We start from the raw sequence: 14,712 nt of genomic DNA, 5'->3' as shown, positions 1-14,712 counted from the left end.
ACCTACAACTTCATTCCTAGTGCTAGGCACCCACCGAAAACCCCCAGACGAGTCCTGATACAGAAGACTCTGTCAGAGACTGGAGCTATTGAAGGGGAGAAGGGAGTATGAAGGAAATGAACAATACAGTAAAGAGGGGGTGGTGAGCGAAGAGACGAAATGAGAATAAGTAGGAATAAGTAGAGAGTCCAGAACTAAATGGCAGAGCCCTAGAAGGGGGATGAGGGAATAGAAGTGACAGGAAAAGGGAATGGCAGTAAGGGAGGAGAGAGAAAGAAGAGGAGGAAAACAGAGGTGAAGTGGCAAGGAGTAGAAACACAGGAGGAAGATCGGATACACAGTAGGGGGTTTAAGAAGCATCACCTGCTCTGGCCAGGCATCTGCCACCTTTAATATTCAGCCTGGCTGCCCGCCAGACAGGCCAGGCACAGCCTCGCTGCCCGCCAGACAGGCCAGGCACAGCCTCGCTGCCCTGCAGACACACAGCCTCGCTGCCCTGCAGACAGGCCAGGCACAGCCTCGCTGCCCGCCAGACATGCCAGGCACAGCCTCGCTGCCCGCCAGACAGGTCAGACACAGCCTCGCTGCCCGCCAGACAGGTCAGACACAGCCTCGCTGCCCGCCAGACAGGTCAGGCACAGCCTCGCTGCCCTCCAGACAGGCCAGGCACAGCCTCGCTGCCCGCCAGACAGGCCAGGCACAGCCTCGCTGCCCACCAGCCAGGCCAGGCACAGCCTCGCTGCCCTCCAGCCAGGCCAGGCACAGCCTCGCTGCCCTTTAGCCAGGCCAGGCACCGCCTCGCTGCCCTGCAGACAGGCCAGGCACAGCCTCGCTGCCCTGCAGACAGGCCAGGCACAGCCTCGCTGCCCGCCAGACAGGCAAGGCACAGCCTCGCTGTCCGCCAGACAGGCCAGGCACAGCCTCGCTGCCCGCCAGACAGGCCAGGCACAGCCTCGCTGCCCTCCAGCCAGGCCAGGCACAGCCTCGCTGCCCTTTAGCCAGGCCAGGCACCGCCTTGCTGCCCGCCAAACAGGCCAGGCACAGCCTCGCTGCCCTCCAGACAGGCCAGGCACAGCCTCGCTGCCCTGCAGACAGGCCAGGCACAGCCTCGCTGCCCGCCAGACAGGCCAGGCACAGCCTCGCTGCCCGCCAGACAGGCCAGGCACAGCCTCGCTGCCCTCCAGACAGGCCAGGCACAGCCTCGCTGCCCTGCAGACAGGCCTGCCAGACAGGCCAGGCACAGCCTCGCTGTCCGCCAGACAGCCCAGGCACAGCCTCGCTGCCCGCCAGACAGGCCAGGCACAGCCTCGCTGCCCGCCAGACAGGCCAGGCACAGCCTCGCTGCCCGCCAGACAGGCACAGCCTCGCTGCCCTCCAGACATGCCAGGAACAGCCTCGCTGCTCGCCAGACATGCCAGGAACAGCCTTGCTGCTCGCCAGACATGCCAGGCACAGCCTCGCTGCCTGCCAGACAGGCCAGGCACAGCCTCGCTGCCCACCAGACAGGCCAGGCACAGCCTCGCTGCTCGCCAGACAGGCCAGGCACAGCCTCGCTGCCCGCCAGACAGGCCAGGCACAGCTTTGCTGCCCGCCAGACAGGCCAAGCACCTCCGCACTGCCCGCCAGACAGGCCAGGCACAGCCTCGCTGCCCTCTAGACAAGCCAGGCACAGCCTCGCTGCCCTGCAGACAGCCAAGCCAGGCACAGCCTCAATTGTCGCTGCCCCTCCAGACAGCCAGGCCAGGCACAGCCTCAATTGCTGCCCTCCAGCCAAGTCGGGCACGAGCTGCCATCGAGGACTTACCACAAAGGTGTAGATCTGCTCGGACTGCGTGCGGTAGTCGGCGCTGCAGTCTGCCACGCACAGCTCCACCGGGCCCGGAGCAGGGTTCGGGACCAGCGACTCATCCATCCGGCACACAATCCTGGAGGGCGACAGAGAGAAGAGACCTGGTGAGCACTGAGGGTGCTAGACTGAGCTGGAGAGGGCGCACACAACTGTCAGCAACACAAACTCCCTCGCATACTAATTAGCAAACTGTGTGAAGTCAGGCTGAGGGCAGCAGAACATGTCTGAAAGATTGACTTCTAAAGACGACATTAACACCCCCTGGTCCTGCTCAACTCAGATTCCATGCGCAGCAGGTTGGTGAGTTGAGCACTGAGGTATTCTGTAGAGGAGACGAGGGTGGGCTAAAGTGACTATAAAAATAACTACTACAGGTACCGCACCAGTGCTTAATTTATAATATAAGAGCCAGGGCCCTGACCAGGAGGCCACTGCAGCCTGCACCATAAAGTGCCCATGTCATCGCCGCCAATGAGAGTACCAAGACAACTACTAACCATCTCTGTCCTGCAAGGGTGACAGTTCAGACTATTCCAGGACCCCAAAGCTATAGGAACGGCTGGGGAGGCAGGGAGTGATATTTTTTAATGTACAATGTATTCATAAAAAACCTTTGCTGTGCTCACCTGTAAATTAAATGAGCAGCGCCACCACCGGTTCAACTTAAGCACTGCTGACGCCCTAAGGGTAAACAACGTTTACAACCCATCGTTTACAATGTATGCCATTACAACGCGAGTCGTTACGACGCATTGTTACACCGCATGCCATTACAGCACAAGTCGTTACAAGCACTTGCTGAAGGGGCAGAAGATGTTGGATTTTCAATCCAACACCTTCCCCACTGTTGCACACACTGGAGTTGGAATAGTAAATTATACTATTCCAAACTTCAGCGCCCCCTACAGCAAGTCGTTGTAACCACTTGCGTTGTAATGGCATGCGATGTAACAACACGTTTTGTGGCGGGTCAGGCCCCATGCACACAGACCTATATGGAACACATGTGACGGGTCAGGCTTCATGCATACTGTCCTTTATGGAACACTTATCAGGTAAGGCCCCATGCGCACTGTCTTATTTGGAACACATGTGGGAGGTCAGGCCCCATGCACAATGTCCTTCATGGAGCACATTTGGCGAGTCAGGCCCCATGTGAACTGTCCTTTATGGAACACATGCTGCAGGTCAGGCCCCATACACACTGTCCTTTACGGAACACATGTGGCGAGTTGGGAACCATGCACACTGTCCTTTATGGAGCATATGTGGAGAGTCAGGCCCCATGCGCACTGTCCTTTAGGGGAACACATGCGGCGAGTCAGGCCCCATGCACACTGTCCTTTATGGAATAAATGCTGCAAGTGAGGCCCCATGCACACTGTCCTTTACGGAACACATGCAGCGAGTCAGCACTATGCACACTATCCTTTATGGAGCATATGTGGAGAGTCAGGCCCCATGTGCACTGTCCTTTTTGGAGCAAATGCTGCAAGTGAGGCCTCATGCACACTGTCCTTTATGGAAAGCATGCGATGAGTCCGGCCCCATGTGCACTGTCCTGTCTGGAACACGTGACGGGTCAGACCCCATGTGCACTGTCCTTTATGGAACACATGGGGCGGGTCACTGTCCTTTATGGAACAAATTCTGCGAGTGAGGCCTCATGAGCACTGCCCTTTATGGAACACACAACAAGTGAGTCGCATGCACACTGTCCTTTATGGCACACGCGACGAGTGAGTCTCGTGCGCACTGTCCTTTATGGAACAGGCAACGAGTGAGTCTTATGCGCACTGTCCTTTATGGAACACGCGACGAGTGAGTCTCGTGCGCACTGTCCTTTATGGAACACGCGACGAGTGAGTCTCGTGCGCACTGTTCTTTATGGAACACGCGACGAGTGAGTCCCGGAACACGCGACGAGTGAGTCTCGTGCGCACTGTCCTTTATGGAACACTTTCATTATGGAACACATGCGGCGGGTCAGGCTGATCCAGTTCGAGCCTACTGAAGGAAATACGCTTTATAGCATTTTAATTAGCAAGAACGAAAGGGGATTTTTGGCGTTCATCATAAAGCTGCCCTCTGATTAATGGTTTATTTACCCTCTCCTAATTAGCGCTGTAGCTTGGAGGCCAAGCCGAGCGTTTACCTCGTCAGATTTGATTCATGCTCCATGCATTATCTGTGCATTTACATTTTTTTATGTACTACGTCAAAGTGGCTGCCTGTATTTCTGCCTCTGAAATTGGCCAGATATTATCTCTGCCGCCAGATGGTCCCGTGGAAGGCCTGCTCATGGCCTGCGAATCAGACGCAGCATAAAGACCTGCCGGGGGAGGACACAGGACCGTCCAAGCGGTTACGAGCCGCGGCACAACCATGGCAGGTGCCGTGCTTAGCCGTGCTGCCTCAGGGGGTGCTGCCGCGCCTATCTGTGCTGGTGATGAAGCTGTGCTGAGCTGTATTCTCTCTGGTGGTGATGCTATGCTGAGGCGTACTATCTCTTGATGGTGCCATGCTTAGCAGAGCTATCTCTGGTGATGGTACCGTGCTAAGCAGTACTATCTCTGGTGATGGTACCGTGCTTAGCAGTGCTACCTCTGGTGATGGAGGTACAAAAGGGGGTGGTGATGGACGGAGCATCTGAATCAATCAAACACTCACACCGAGTCAAAAGATCCGGGTTTAATCCATCACCGTTATTTAGCCCACTCTGCCACCCCAGTTCAGACATGGCTATATGCAAATCAGTCTGACCCTGTGCCTCATGGGAACAGTCCAGCCCGAACTGCCAAGCCATGTCTTCCCTGGACCGGAAACAAGCTTCCGAGGACCGGTTTCTGGCATTCCAGCCGTCTTCAGCCCGGCTTGCTTGATTCCAGTGGCCACATATGTATGCTGGTAATTGTAGTCTGAGTAGGTGAGTATTAGTGTCCAACCTATCGTAGGCTCCATGCTTCTGTGTATTCTTTGTAGCTTTTGACCTCCTTTAGTAGGAAAAAGACTTCTGGCTTTGTATGTTTATTTGGCTACAAAAAATACACAGAAGCATGGAGCCTACGATAGGTTGGACACTAATACTCACCTACTCAGACTACAACTACCAACATGCATATGTGGCTGCTTATGTAAGCCACGCCCACTGTGGGAGCGTGTAGCCAATAAAAACGAGTGAAATTATAGGTGAGCCTTTCAACGCTTCTGAGAGCAGTCCATGATTAAGAGTCGGATCCTCGAAACGCGTCGGACGGACATGTTTTAAATTGAAGACATTGGCGATGTATGCTGCCTCGAGGTAATCACTGTTGAAGGCGTCGTGAGTGCACGCCTGAGCGCCTGCCATTAAATTCTACATGGACCAGCAAATGTGGAGTGTCGAGTACATTCCTTTCTTTACAATGGGAATTTGGATTGAATTTATAGGGTGACCGGGAGCCTTACCTCGACCCACCCGTGAGCGGAACTGGCAAGTTTACCGGAACGGTTTGAAAAAATATATATATTGAGCAAGCCTTATCGGCGAAACGCGTCGCACTTTTTCACTCTGCTAATAAATTTTGCAAACGAACTCCGTGTGTCCTGGTCTACTTCGGAACAAAGGAGGTAATTGGGAGTACATATATATATATATATATATATATATATATATATATATATATATATATATATATATATATATAGTGATCCAGACCACAGCTGTGGTCGAAACTTGTTGTTTTTCTACCTAAATAAACATCCTACAATCGACCAGTGGGCTCGAGAAACATCTTTCCGAGTGATTTACCGTATGCAACATATACACACAAATATATATATATATATATACACACACACATATATATATATATATATAGGCACATATATACATATATATACACACATACACAAACATATATATATACACACACTTGTTTTGTTTTATTTTTTATATATATATATTTATTTTTTGCACTGGCTAAACATGCTTTCCTTCTCATATATTACAAGGAATAAACTGCGTCAAATTTAATTTGATGCCTTTAAGTGCCTGGTTTGACAGTTTACACACGACAAAATGCACACTTGAGCACTCCCTGTTTTTAATCCCTTAAACCCAAGAGATACTTGGAACCCCAGGCTGGCTGAGCAGCCAACGGTGCCAGAGGAGGTCTAAAGCTATGCACACACGTCACACCCAGAAGATCCATCACCCTGGAAGGGACTTTTTATAATCCGCGAACAGCGCAGCCATACCTCTCGGCACTGATGTACTCGGACGGCAGTGAGGTGCACTGGACGCCAGCCACCTGCACCCACACCTCATTGTAACGAAGGCCCAGGTTCTCGCCAGTGATGGTCACTCGAGTACCTCCCTCCTTCGGTCCAGTCAGAGGACGGATCTGTTTGGAGAAGCACAGTATATCCCACATCAGCTAAAAAGGCACAACAGCAGTGTTTCACTCTAGCATACTGCTGATTTAGCACATTTCATGCACACCACATCACAAGGCACTTTACAACCACACGGACTGACAACGGTTAGTTTTTTTTTTTCAATTCAAGAATTCTTTATTTCAGCCAATATGACCATAAAAGCACAAGTAAGAAAAACAAATTCATACATATAAATTCCAAAAAGTAACGTGCATGTGCAATACAGTATCAAATAATTCCTATTAAAAGTTATAAAATGTACTAAATACATTAAAATAGGCATTGAGGGTATTTAAAATTTTAAAAAGGGTGAGGTTGATAACCGTATAAAATCACAAAAAAGTAATGGAGTGATCAAATTAAGCAGAGCCTGATTTTAAAATAGCTCGGCCGCACACACCACATGGCGAATAGGTATCGGGAAACAGAAAACACAATGGGCATGCTAGTATCATATTTTAAAATCCTACAGGCCTCCGCACAATATTAGTTCCAAGGTTTCTGCATGTCTGTACTAGTTAGTACAACTAGAACTCAAAGCACACCATGAACATATTAACCAGCACCTCCCACAAAAAACGTAATCCCAAACTGAGCCCCAAGGCACTACCCGGACTGTGCCACCACACTTTACAGACACAAGGCAGACTATAAGGCCTTACCTGGGCCACACGCGGGTTGCTGCAGCGGGTGTTCCGCTTGCTCAGGTGCATCCAGTTGGCTTTGGGTGTGGGGCAGTCCTGTCGAAGCAGACACCTGCCCTCCGAGACGCACCAGCCACACTCGAAGCGGGGGTCAGCCTTCAGGCACAGGCCGCAGCTCTTCCGCTGGGCAGGGCACTTGTACAGCAGGGCTGGGGTGAGAGAGATGACAGATTCAAAGTTAGGGTGGTGGTGTCATCCACAAACTGATGCCCCCTCCGTTATCCTCTCTTAGAACCAGCATATGGTATAGTGAGGACAGGTGGGCATCAGCGCCGAAGGCAGGGGTTTGAATCTCATGCAAACAAATTAGTCAAGACTCCAGAAATTATTGATATTACAGACTTTAGGAAATCCACCTTTTTTGTCTGGTCACCCGGATATGTTCTTTTGCTGGACCCTATATTTGTGTTTGCTTCAGAACTCTGTGCACTTTACCTCTGCTAACCAGGAGTAACGAGCTTGTGCTCCCCGTTTGAACATGGTTGAACTTGCATATTCCTAACTGGTATGTTTAACTTGGCTACAAGTCCCCAGTATATGGTACAAAATGTACCAGGGCCTGGATGTTAGATGCCACTAGAGCTAGAAAATAACTAAACAACTATTTTTAATAGTTATTATAAATACAATTGAATGGTGAAGTGAGATTATTAATAAATATTAAGGAAAATTAACATTTAGAAAGTTACCTTTTCTCTATCTGAAACTCCCGGAGGCTAATTTTAATTTGCTCTCCAAAAAAGTCTGCATGACAGGTCTGCTGGGTTGACAGAACACTTTGGGGTGCATTTGAAAGGAAAGAAACACAGTGTCAAGACAATTCTTGTGTATCCAGTCTCTGGCGGCTGGAAATCCCTGCTTTTGTCCTACCAGATTTATGACTCTGGGTTTATTGTGGGTACAATGACTAATTCAAGCTGGATTTTGACGTTAGATGTGGGAGGACAATAGTGATACCAAAAGTACACTCCCAGATACACTCCCAGTGCCAATGTTTAGTGTGGCCCAAGACTTTTGTAATCCTGAAATACCAGAAGAGGGTAGGGTTAAAACCAGGAACTTTTACCCTATTGGTTAGGACATACCCAGGAGTCACTCCCACCTACTAGCTTGTGCCAGACATAAATCTAGCACCCCCAGCACCCATTTCAGAACACTGGTGGAACCGAGGAAGAAATGAAGGGAACTGAACCTGCTGTCTGTGACCTGAGAGGAGCCCTGAAGGACTGGGCCTGCTCCCTCTTGTATCCAGGACAAAGAAGTGGGCTTCAGGGGTCATAAGGCTGACCACCTGTTCAAGTTACATTGATGCAACAGGATACAAGAGGCCTGTATTGCCACTGGCCTGGTGACCAGAGGCAACTGTCTTTCTCCACTTGTAAAGTAGGTAGATTTAAAGATGATCGGACCCTTTTGGCTTGATATGTTTGGTTTTGTGCAAGGAGGTAAACTAAGATAGTCCATTTCCTCGGATGCCTGTTAAGGGTCTCAAACTTACAAAGTAAAATGTTGATCACCAAAAATTTGCAACACAAAGATCGACATATGATAACGTCAGCTTTGGTAAAGTTCCAAGATTTTTACAAATAATAAGGAAATTGAGCCACTTGTGATACCAAAGCATTGGGCACCACACTATCCTTTTTCAGATGTTTCTGCAAGCCGACAATAAGAACACAGAGCGCCCTCTTGCACGATATTCACAGATCGGGCCTGGTGTACAGTGCCAAAAGTGATTATATATGGTTTATGAAGTGTCGGCGAGAAACCAAGCATAGCTTTAACACTGGGTGTAAAATGTGTTGAAGGACACGAGCAGAGCTTTAAAATGGAGCTTAAATTGTTTGAAGGAGCCAATCAGAGCTTTTAAACTGGATTTAAAATGTATTGACTGAGCAGAGCTTTAAAACTTGGATTAAAATGTGGTGGAGGAATAGAGCTTTAAAACTGAGCCAACAATGTTTTGAAGGATCCAAGCAGAGCTTTTAAACTGGATTCAACATGTACTGGTGATGGAAGCCTCCCTTGAAGTAAACACACACGCTTTGTTAGGAACACTGTTTTGTTAATCATGCGGATAGTCTCTGTTGATCTTGGTAAAACGCTGGTTGGGATGAAGAAGCATGTATGTGGTACTGTGAGAAGTTGGCCTGATAGGTAGTGTTTCCAATTCTGGAACCACTGGTTATCAGTCCAAACAAACCCCAAAGATGTCAGGTTGTAAGTCAACCTTGTAGACAAGCTATCCTAGTGGTAGCATGGACTAAGCAGCCTTAAAGGCTTAACTTAAGAGGTCGTGTTAAGCGAGCTGTTTTACCACATACAATCCTGTAATCAAATGAAAGGACACCACACAAGTATATATTATAAAAATATATGTATTTATTACTAAATTACTCCCCAGTACTCTTTATGAGGAAAGGGGCACAAGCGTTAAATCAAAAGCACTGTTACACATAGAAAGTTGCACGTTTATGGATGAGGGCGGGTGGCCACTCAGACCATATATCAAAAAAGTGGTATAAGGAACACTTTACGAACAATGGTTAGGCCTAGGGCCTAGAGATTCGCTGGGAGCAGTCAGGACAAGCAATGAAGAAGTCGGGAGTAGCCCACAGGAGACGGGTGCAGCACGGAAAGTGCAGCGCGCACCAATGCACTGTCAATGGTGCGTAAAAGTCAGTTAAAGTGAATAAAAAGATACTTCCGCTGAACCTAGGAACACAAAACTTTAGACACAGACCCTAGAGGTGTGTACCAGTGTAAAGACACCGGCGTTGCAAAGTTACCTCACCCACAGGCCGTGGGTGCACAGGGTCGAAGTGGCGTCGGGTTCTGTCACGCAGGTTCTGGGTGCTTGGAGCTGTTGCAGCTGCAGGCGCTGTGAAGCAGAAGTGTCCGGTGCGATCCAAGGGTGGATCGATGTAGAAAAGTACCTGAAAGCAGAGGGGACAGAGTCTGGGTCACTCAGCAGTGACCAGGGTGGAACCAGGACGGAACCAGGCAATGTCGGGCGCAATCAGGCGGTTGTCGATAGGCTTCTCTCCGCTGTCACGTGGGCTCTGGGGCATCTGCGACGTCCAGGAGCAGGTCACGATCTGTCCCACGTAGGCTCTCGCCGTCAGCACCGTCGGCTTGAAGATTGTAGCAAACAGCACTTGGCAAAAGCAATCCACGCGGAACCGGGAGATTGCTTATCACTCGAACCAGGAGGGTCAGAGTGGGTGCTCCTTTTCACAGGAGCTGGTGCAGATCTGGAGCAACCAGAAAAGCAAGTCGGATTTCAAAGTTCATCGGCACAGGGGCCACAAGCCAGCTGGCAAGTGACCGGGCCAACGCGTCGAGCGCACACAAGCAGAAGGGCCCCACGCAGCACTCAGCGAGTGTGGAGGGGTGAGCTTTGGTGCAAGTGGAGCTCGGGGCTGGGGCTTCTCAAACCCCGGTGTACAGCTTCGAGGGTCACTCGTGGGCCGCACGGTCAGCGTCTCGTGGCCTTTTCAAGATGGCGTGCCCCACGCTTCCGGTCGCCTCCACGGGTCTCAGCTCTGCAGGGACTGTGGATCGGGCAGGTAGAAGGCAGGCAAGCTTGATCTCGTCGATCTCTGTCGCTCGAGTTCCGGCGGGAACTGCAACAAAGCAAGGGTCGAGGGCTGGATGGTGCCTGTTTGCACAGGGTGGTCACTCCTTGACCACAAGGGAGATTCTTCAGTCTTCTCACGTCGTGTAGAAAGTCGAAGGGTCCAGATTTCGTTTCTTATGTTTCTTCAGGATGATCTGAGGTCCGTTGGGACTGCTCCCCCTCTTATTCGAATCTAGGGGGTTGGACATCCTGCTAGGTCCCCTCCTATGGGTGGGACCCAGGAAGGGGGTGGTTACACCCCTCTCCTTTGATCCTGGCCGCGCTGGGACAGGGGCTGGGAGGCCCCAGAACCGGTTTGGCCGGATCCTGCAAGGGGCAGCCTTGTGCTCCCCAGGCAGTGTCTGGTTTCATTGAAACCTCCCTACTCCAATCCACTATCTCCTGTCTGGGGTGGTTTGACACCGCCCTGTGACAGGAAACTCTTTGTCCAGGCCTCCTCTGCCGGGTTTCGGTCAGCAGCAGGAGGTCAGACCCGTGTCTGTGGCAGGGGCATCCATTTTGTGGATCTGAGGCTCATTTTAAATCAACCGCGTTTCAGTAAAGTAACATGTCTTCTCCCTCTAGAAGGGTGGAATGCTATCCCCGTCGCCAGAACTGGCGAGGGGATAGTATTCCAATTCGTATGACACCTTACACGACATGTTTTGATAAAGCCAAACCAAAGTTGCTATATAACCGCGAGGATTATAATGCGCTTAAGAGTATATGGTATAGCATTATCCCGGATCAGCTTAGGGAGTTGTTCCCGACAGCTGCAGACAGGCTCAGCTCATGCCAGAGCACCATCTCACATAAAACCACGCACTCTGCCTCCAGGATTGATGAGGCCTTCCATAGGAGTGGCTTACAGGCTATATATGTGTCCAGATATAGGTTTAGATATAGGTATACTATATCTAAGCAAGGGGTGATTACACCCACTTGCCCCAGCTGAGTGATCAGCCAGTTGTGTCAATTTAGATAGCCAGCCAGGGGTGGCAAAAGATATGCTGCAGCCCCTGGTAGGCCTTGGATGCACCTATGCCCTGGGCACCTATAGTGCTCTGTACAGGGGCTGATAAGGTGACCCAAGCCAATCTAGTTATGCACCTAGGGTACATGGAATCCATTTTACAGAGAGAGCAGATAGCCTGGGGCCCTGATTAGCAGGGAACCAGGCCAACTAAGTCGAAAACCAGCTAAACACAGGGCAAAAAATCTGGGGTAACCATAGTCAGGTAGCCACCTTCCTACATAACCCCCCCCCCCAAACGAAAGGAGATAAGGCTATCCTTGGCCAGGTAAGCCTATATTGCCTGAGTGGCCATATAAGGAAGTACCTGCACTAGCATGGGTACCCCCTGTCTCATGGTCCACTAAGCAGTCCCTCACCCTAGGGGTATTAGAGGGTCTCCACCATAGGGAATCACTACCTTGGGTGTGTTTATGCAAAGTTAAAGGCTGGTTTGGATATGGAGTATTGAAGTGAGGCTCCACTATTTTTGGGCTCAACTTCCTCCAATTATCTTCCACCATATGTGCCTTTCTTTCTTCAACTGAGTTGCACTGAGCTCTCAGGGTCAACCTCTGGCTACCTAAAGCTGGAGGCTGGGTCCCTCTGTTTGGCTTGCTGGAGGGACAGTTCAGGTTTGGGCCCTTTGGGTCCCAGGTTTGGCTGTGCCCAACAGAATCCATCTGTGGGAGGTCCCTAACTGTTTTTAAGGGGGCTCCCTCAGGAGTTTTTAAAGTTTTCACCTTACTAGGCCTACTAGTTTTGGTGCCCCTAATCTGTTGATGGGGGTGCTTTATTTGACAGGGGGCCCTCTGGGTCTCACTGTCCTTCTTGTCCTCTGCAGCCCTGGGCTGACTGAGGCAAGGTTGAGAGGGGCAGGTTACCTGCTCCAGACTGGATCCCACCTGAGAAGGGTCCACTGCCATCAGAGGCTCTGTCAGGCCAGGCCTAACAACCTCTGGGGCAGTTCCTTCATCAGGGGTAAGATCAGTTCCCTGAGGAGGCTGATCCTGTCCTACTGTCTGGTGAGGGGGAGATTTCTCTTCCTCCTCCATGCTCTCAGTTTGGGTGGAGTGATCCATCATTTCAGGCTTCACAACACACATATCTGTTTGAGTTTGGGCTGTGGCCATCACAGCCCCACCAACCTTTTCAGGAGGAGACTCAGTTTGGGTTTCTGCTGTTATCATAACAGCTTTGCTATTCTGTCTTGGAAGAACTTCTGGTAAAGATGGGGCAGAGAGTTGCTCAGCCCTACCAACCTTTTCAGGAAGGACATCTTGAATTGGGGCTATAGCCAGTACAGCCCCACTAACCTTTCCATTGGAATTTACCATTCTAGAATGGATTTCCTGTTCAACCTCAGCCCAGGCTGAGATTTCCAAATCATTACCCAGTAGACAGTCTACAGGCAAGTTTGGTGACACTGCCACTCTCTTTGGGCCAATGACACCTCCCCAGCTGAGACTTACTACTGCCATGGGATGATTTGTTTGGATGCCATCAATGTTTGTTACCTGGTATGTGGCACCTGGTAAAAGTTGCTTAGAGGGGACTATACAGTCAGCCACCATGGTGATGCTAGCCCCTGTGTCTCTAAAAGCTTCAACTTTCAAACCATTGATGATGGGTTCTTGTCTATATTTGCTCAAGGTATTTGGGCAAACAGAGAAGTTGGCAAACCCCATGCCAGTCTCATAGACAAGATCATTTGGGGATGGGGACCTGGATAGGCCAGGGTCCTCCTGGGCTCCAAAAGTAAACCCACCCAGATTCCTGGGTGTGCTCCCACTTCCTGGGGTATTACTGCTGACAGTAACAGGAGGTGTTGGAGCTGGCTTTGGAGGTATGTTTTCTTTATTGCCATTCTTGGGACAACAGCTGTCTGTTTTGTAATGCCCAACCTGTTTACAGGCATGGCAATAAGGCTTTTTCTCTGTTGAAGAAGTGTCTTGGGACCCACCCCCCTTCTTGGAGTTTTGGGGCCCTGGGGAAGTGTTTTCTTTACTTTTATCCCCACCCTTATCTTGAGGCTTGGTAGACTCCTTCTTCTGGTTATTGTCCTGATTCTTAGGCCTAATCCTGGTTCTGACCCATTTATCTGCCCTCTTTCCCAATTCTTGGGGAGAGGTCAAATCTGAGTCCACCAGGTGCTGGTGTAAGAGCTGGTTCTGACAATTACTAAGGATCTGCTCCCTCATAATCAAATTATACAATCCTGTAAAGTCATGTACTTTGCTGCCATTCAGCCAACCCTCCAGAGCCTTAGTTGCACAATCAACAAAATCAGTCCAGTCCTGAGTCTGTGTCTTCTGGGTATCTCTGAACTTTAACCTGTACTGTTCAGTGGTTAAGCCAAACCCATCTATCAGAACACTCTTCAGGACTTTGTAATTGCTGGCATCCTCATGTCTGACAGTGAGGAGCCTATCCCTCCCTTTCTCTGAAAAGGAGTACCATAAGATTGCTGCCCACTGTTCTTCAGGAACCTGCTGTACCATGCAGGCTCTCTCCAGAGCAGTCATCCATTTGTGGATGTCATCCCCTTCCTGATAGGGGGGCACAATCTTTGTCAGGTTTCTACTATCATAGGACCTGGCTTTTTCTTTAGGAACTTTGCTGCCACCAGTGGCATCTAAGCCACACAATTTTCTCTCTCTTGCTAAAGCAAGTTTAGCTTGAGCCAAGGCTACCTCTTCCCTTTCTATTTGGAGTTGGACAGCCCTCATCCTGGCCCTATGCTCTTTTCTCTGGGAGGAAGTCATTCCTCTTTGAGATTCTCTTGAGGCACTAGAAAGGTGAGAATCCCTTGACAGAGATCTCTCCCTTCTATTACCTGGGAGAATTTGGTTATGAGATCTGGAGTGGTGCTGGCCCCCTCCATTCCCATGTAGGTCCAAGTTGGCCTGGTTAAGCCAGGCAACCTGTACCTGGTTTCCCACCTGATCCTGATCTTCAGGCTCTTCTACATCAGAGCCTTCCTCTTCTTCTTCCTCCTCCACTACATCATCTTGAAGATCCTCATTCTCAGGGGAGTTTATCCCTTCCTCTGTTTCTAAGGGAGTCTGACTCACCTTGTCTAGGTCATCCTTTTCTAGGAGAGCTACTA

At 50.1% G+C, this 14,712-nt stretch overlaps 1 protein-coding gene across 1 annotated transcript in view; it reads right to left on the bottom strand.

Annotated features, from left to right (window-relative positions):
* The window catches only part of PLXNA3 (plexin A3), a 522,917-nt gene that overhangs the window by 85,287 nt on the left and 422,918 nt on the right, over positions 1-14,712 (bottom strand). The window contains exons 12-14 of the mRNA XM_086940293.1: positions 6,931-7,121; positions 6,089-6,234; positions 1,805-1,925 (exon numbers count right to left, since the gene is read on the bottom strand). Of these exons, the coding sequence (XP_086796419.1) occupies positions 1,805-1,925; positions 6,089-6,234; positions 6,931-7,121 (458 nt within the window). The remainder of the gene's footprint in view (positions 1-1,804; positions 1,926-6,088; positions 6,235-6,930; positions 7,122-14,712) is intronic.

The sequence above is a fragment of the Lissotriton vulgaris genome, chromosome 10 (genome assembly GCF_964263255.1).
Source record: "Lissotriton vulgaris chromosome 10, aLisVul1.2, whole genome shotgun sequence".
Taxonomy (NCBI): domain Eukaryota; kingdom Metazoa; phylum Chordata; class Amphibia; order Caudata; family Salamandridae; genus Lissotriton; species Lissotriton vulgaris.
This window is presented reverse-complemented; position numbering and strand designations above follow the sequence as displayed.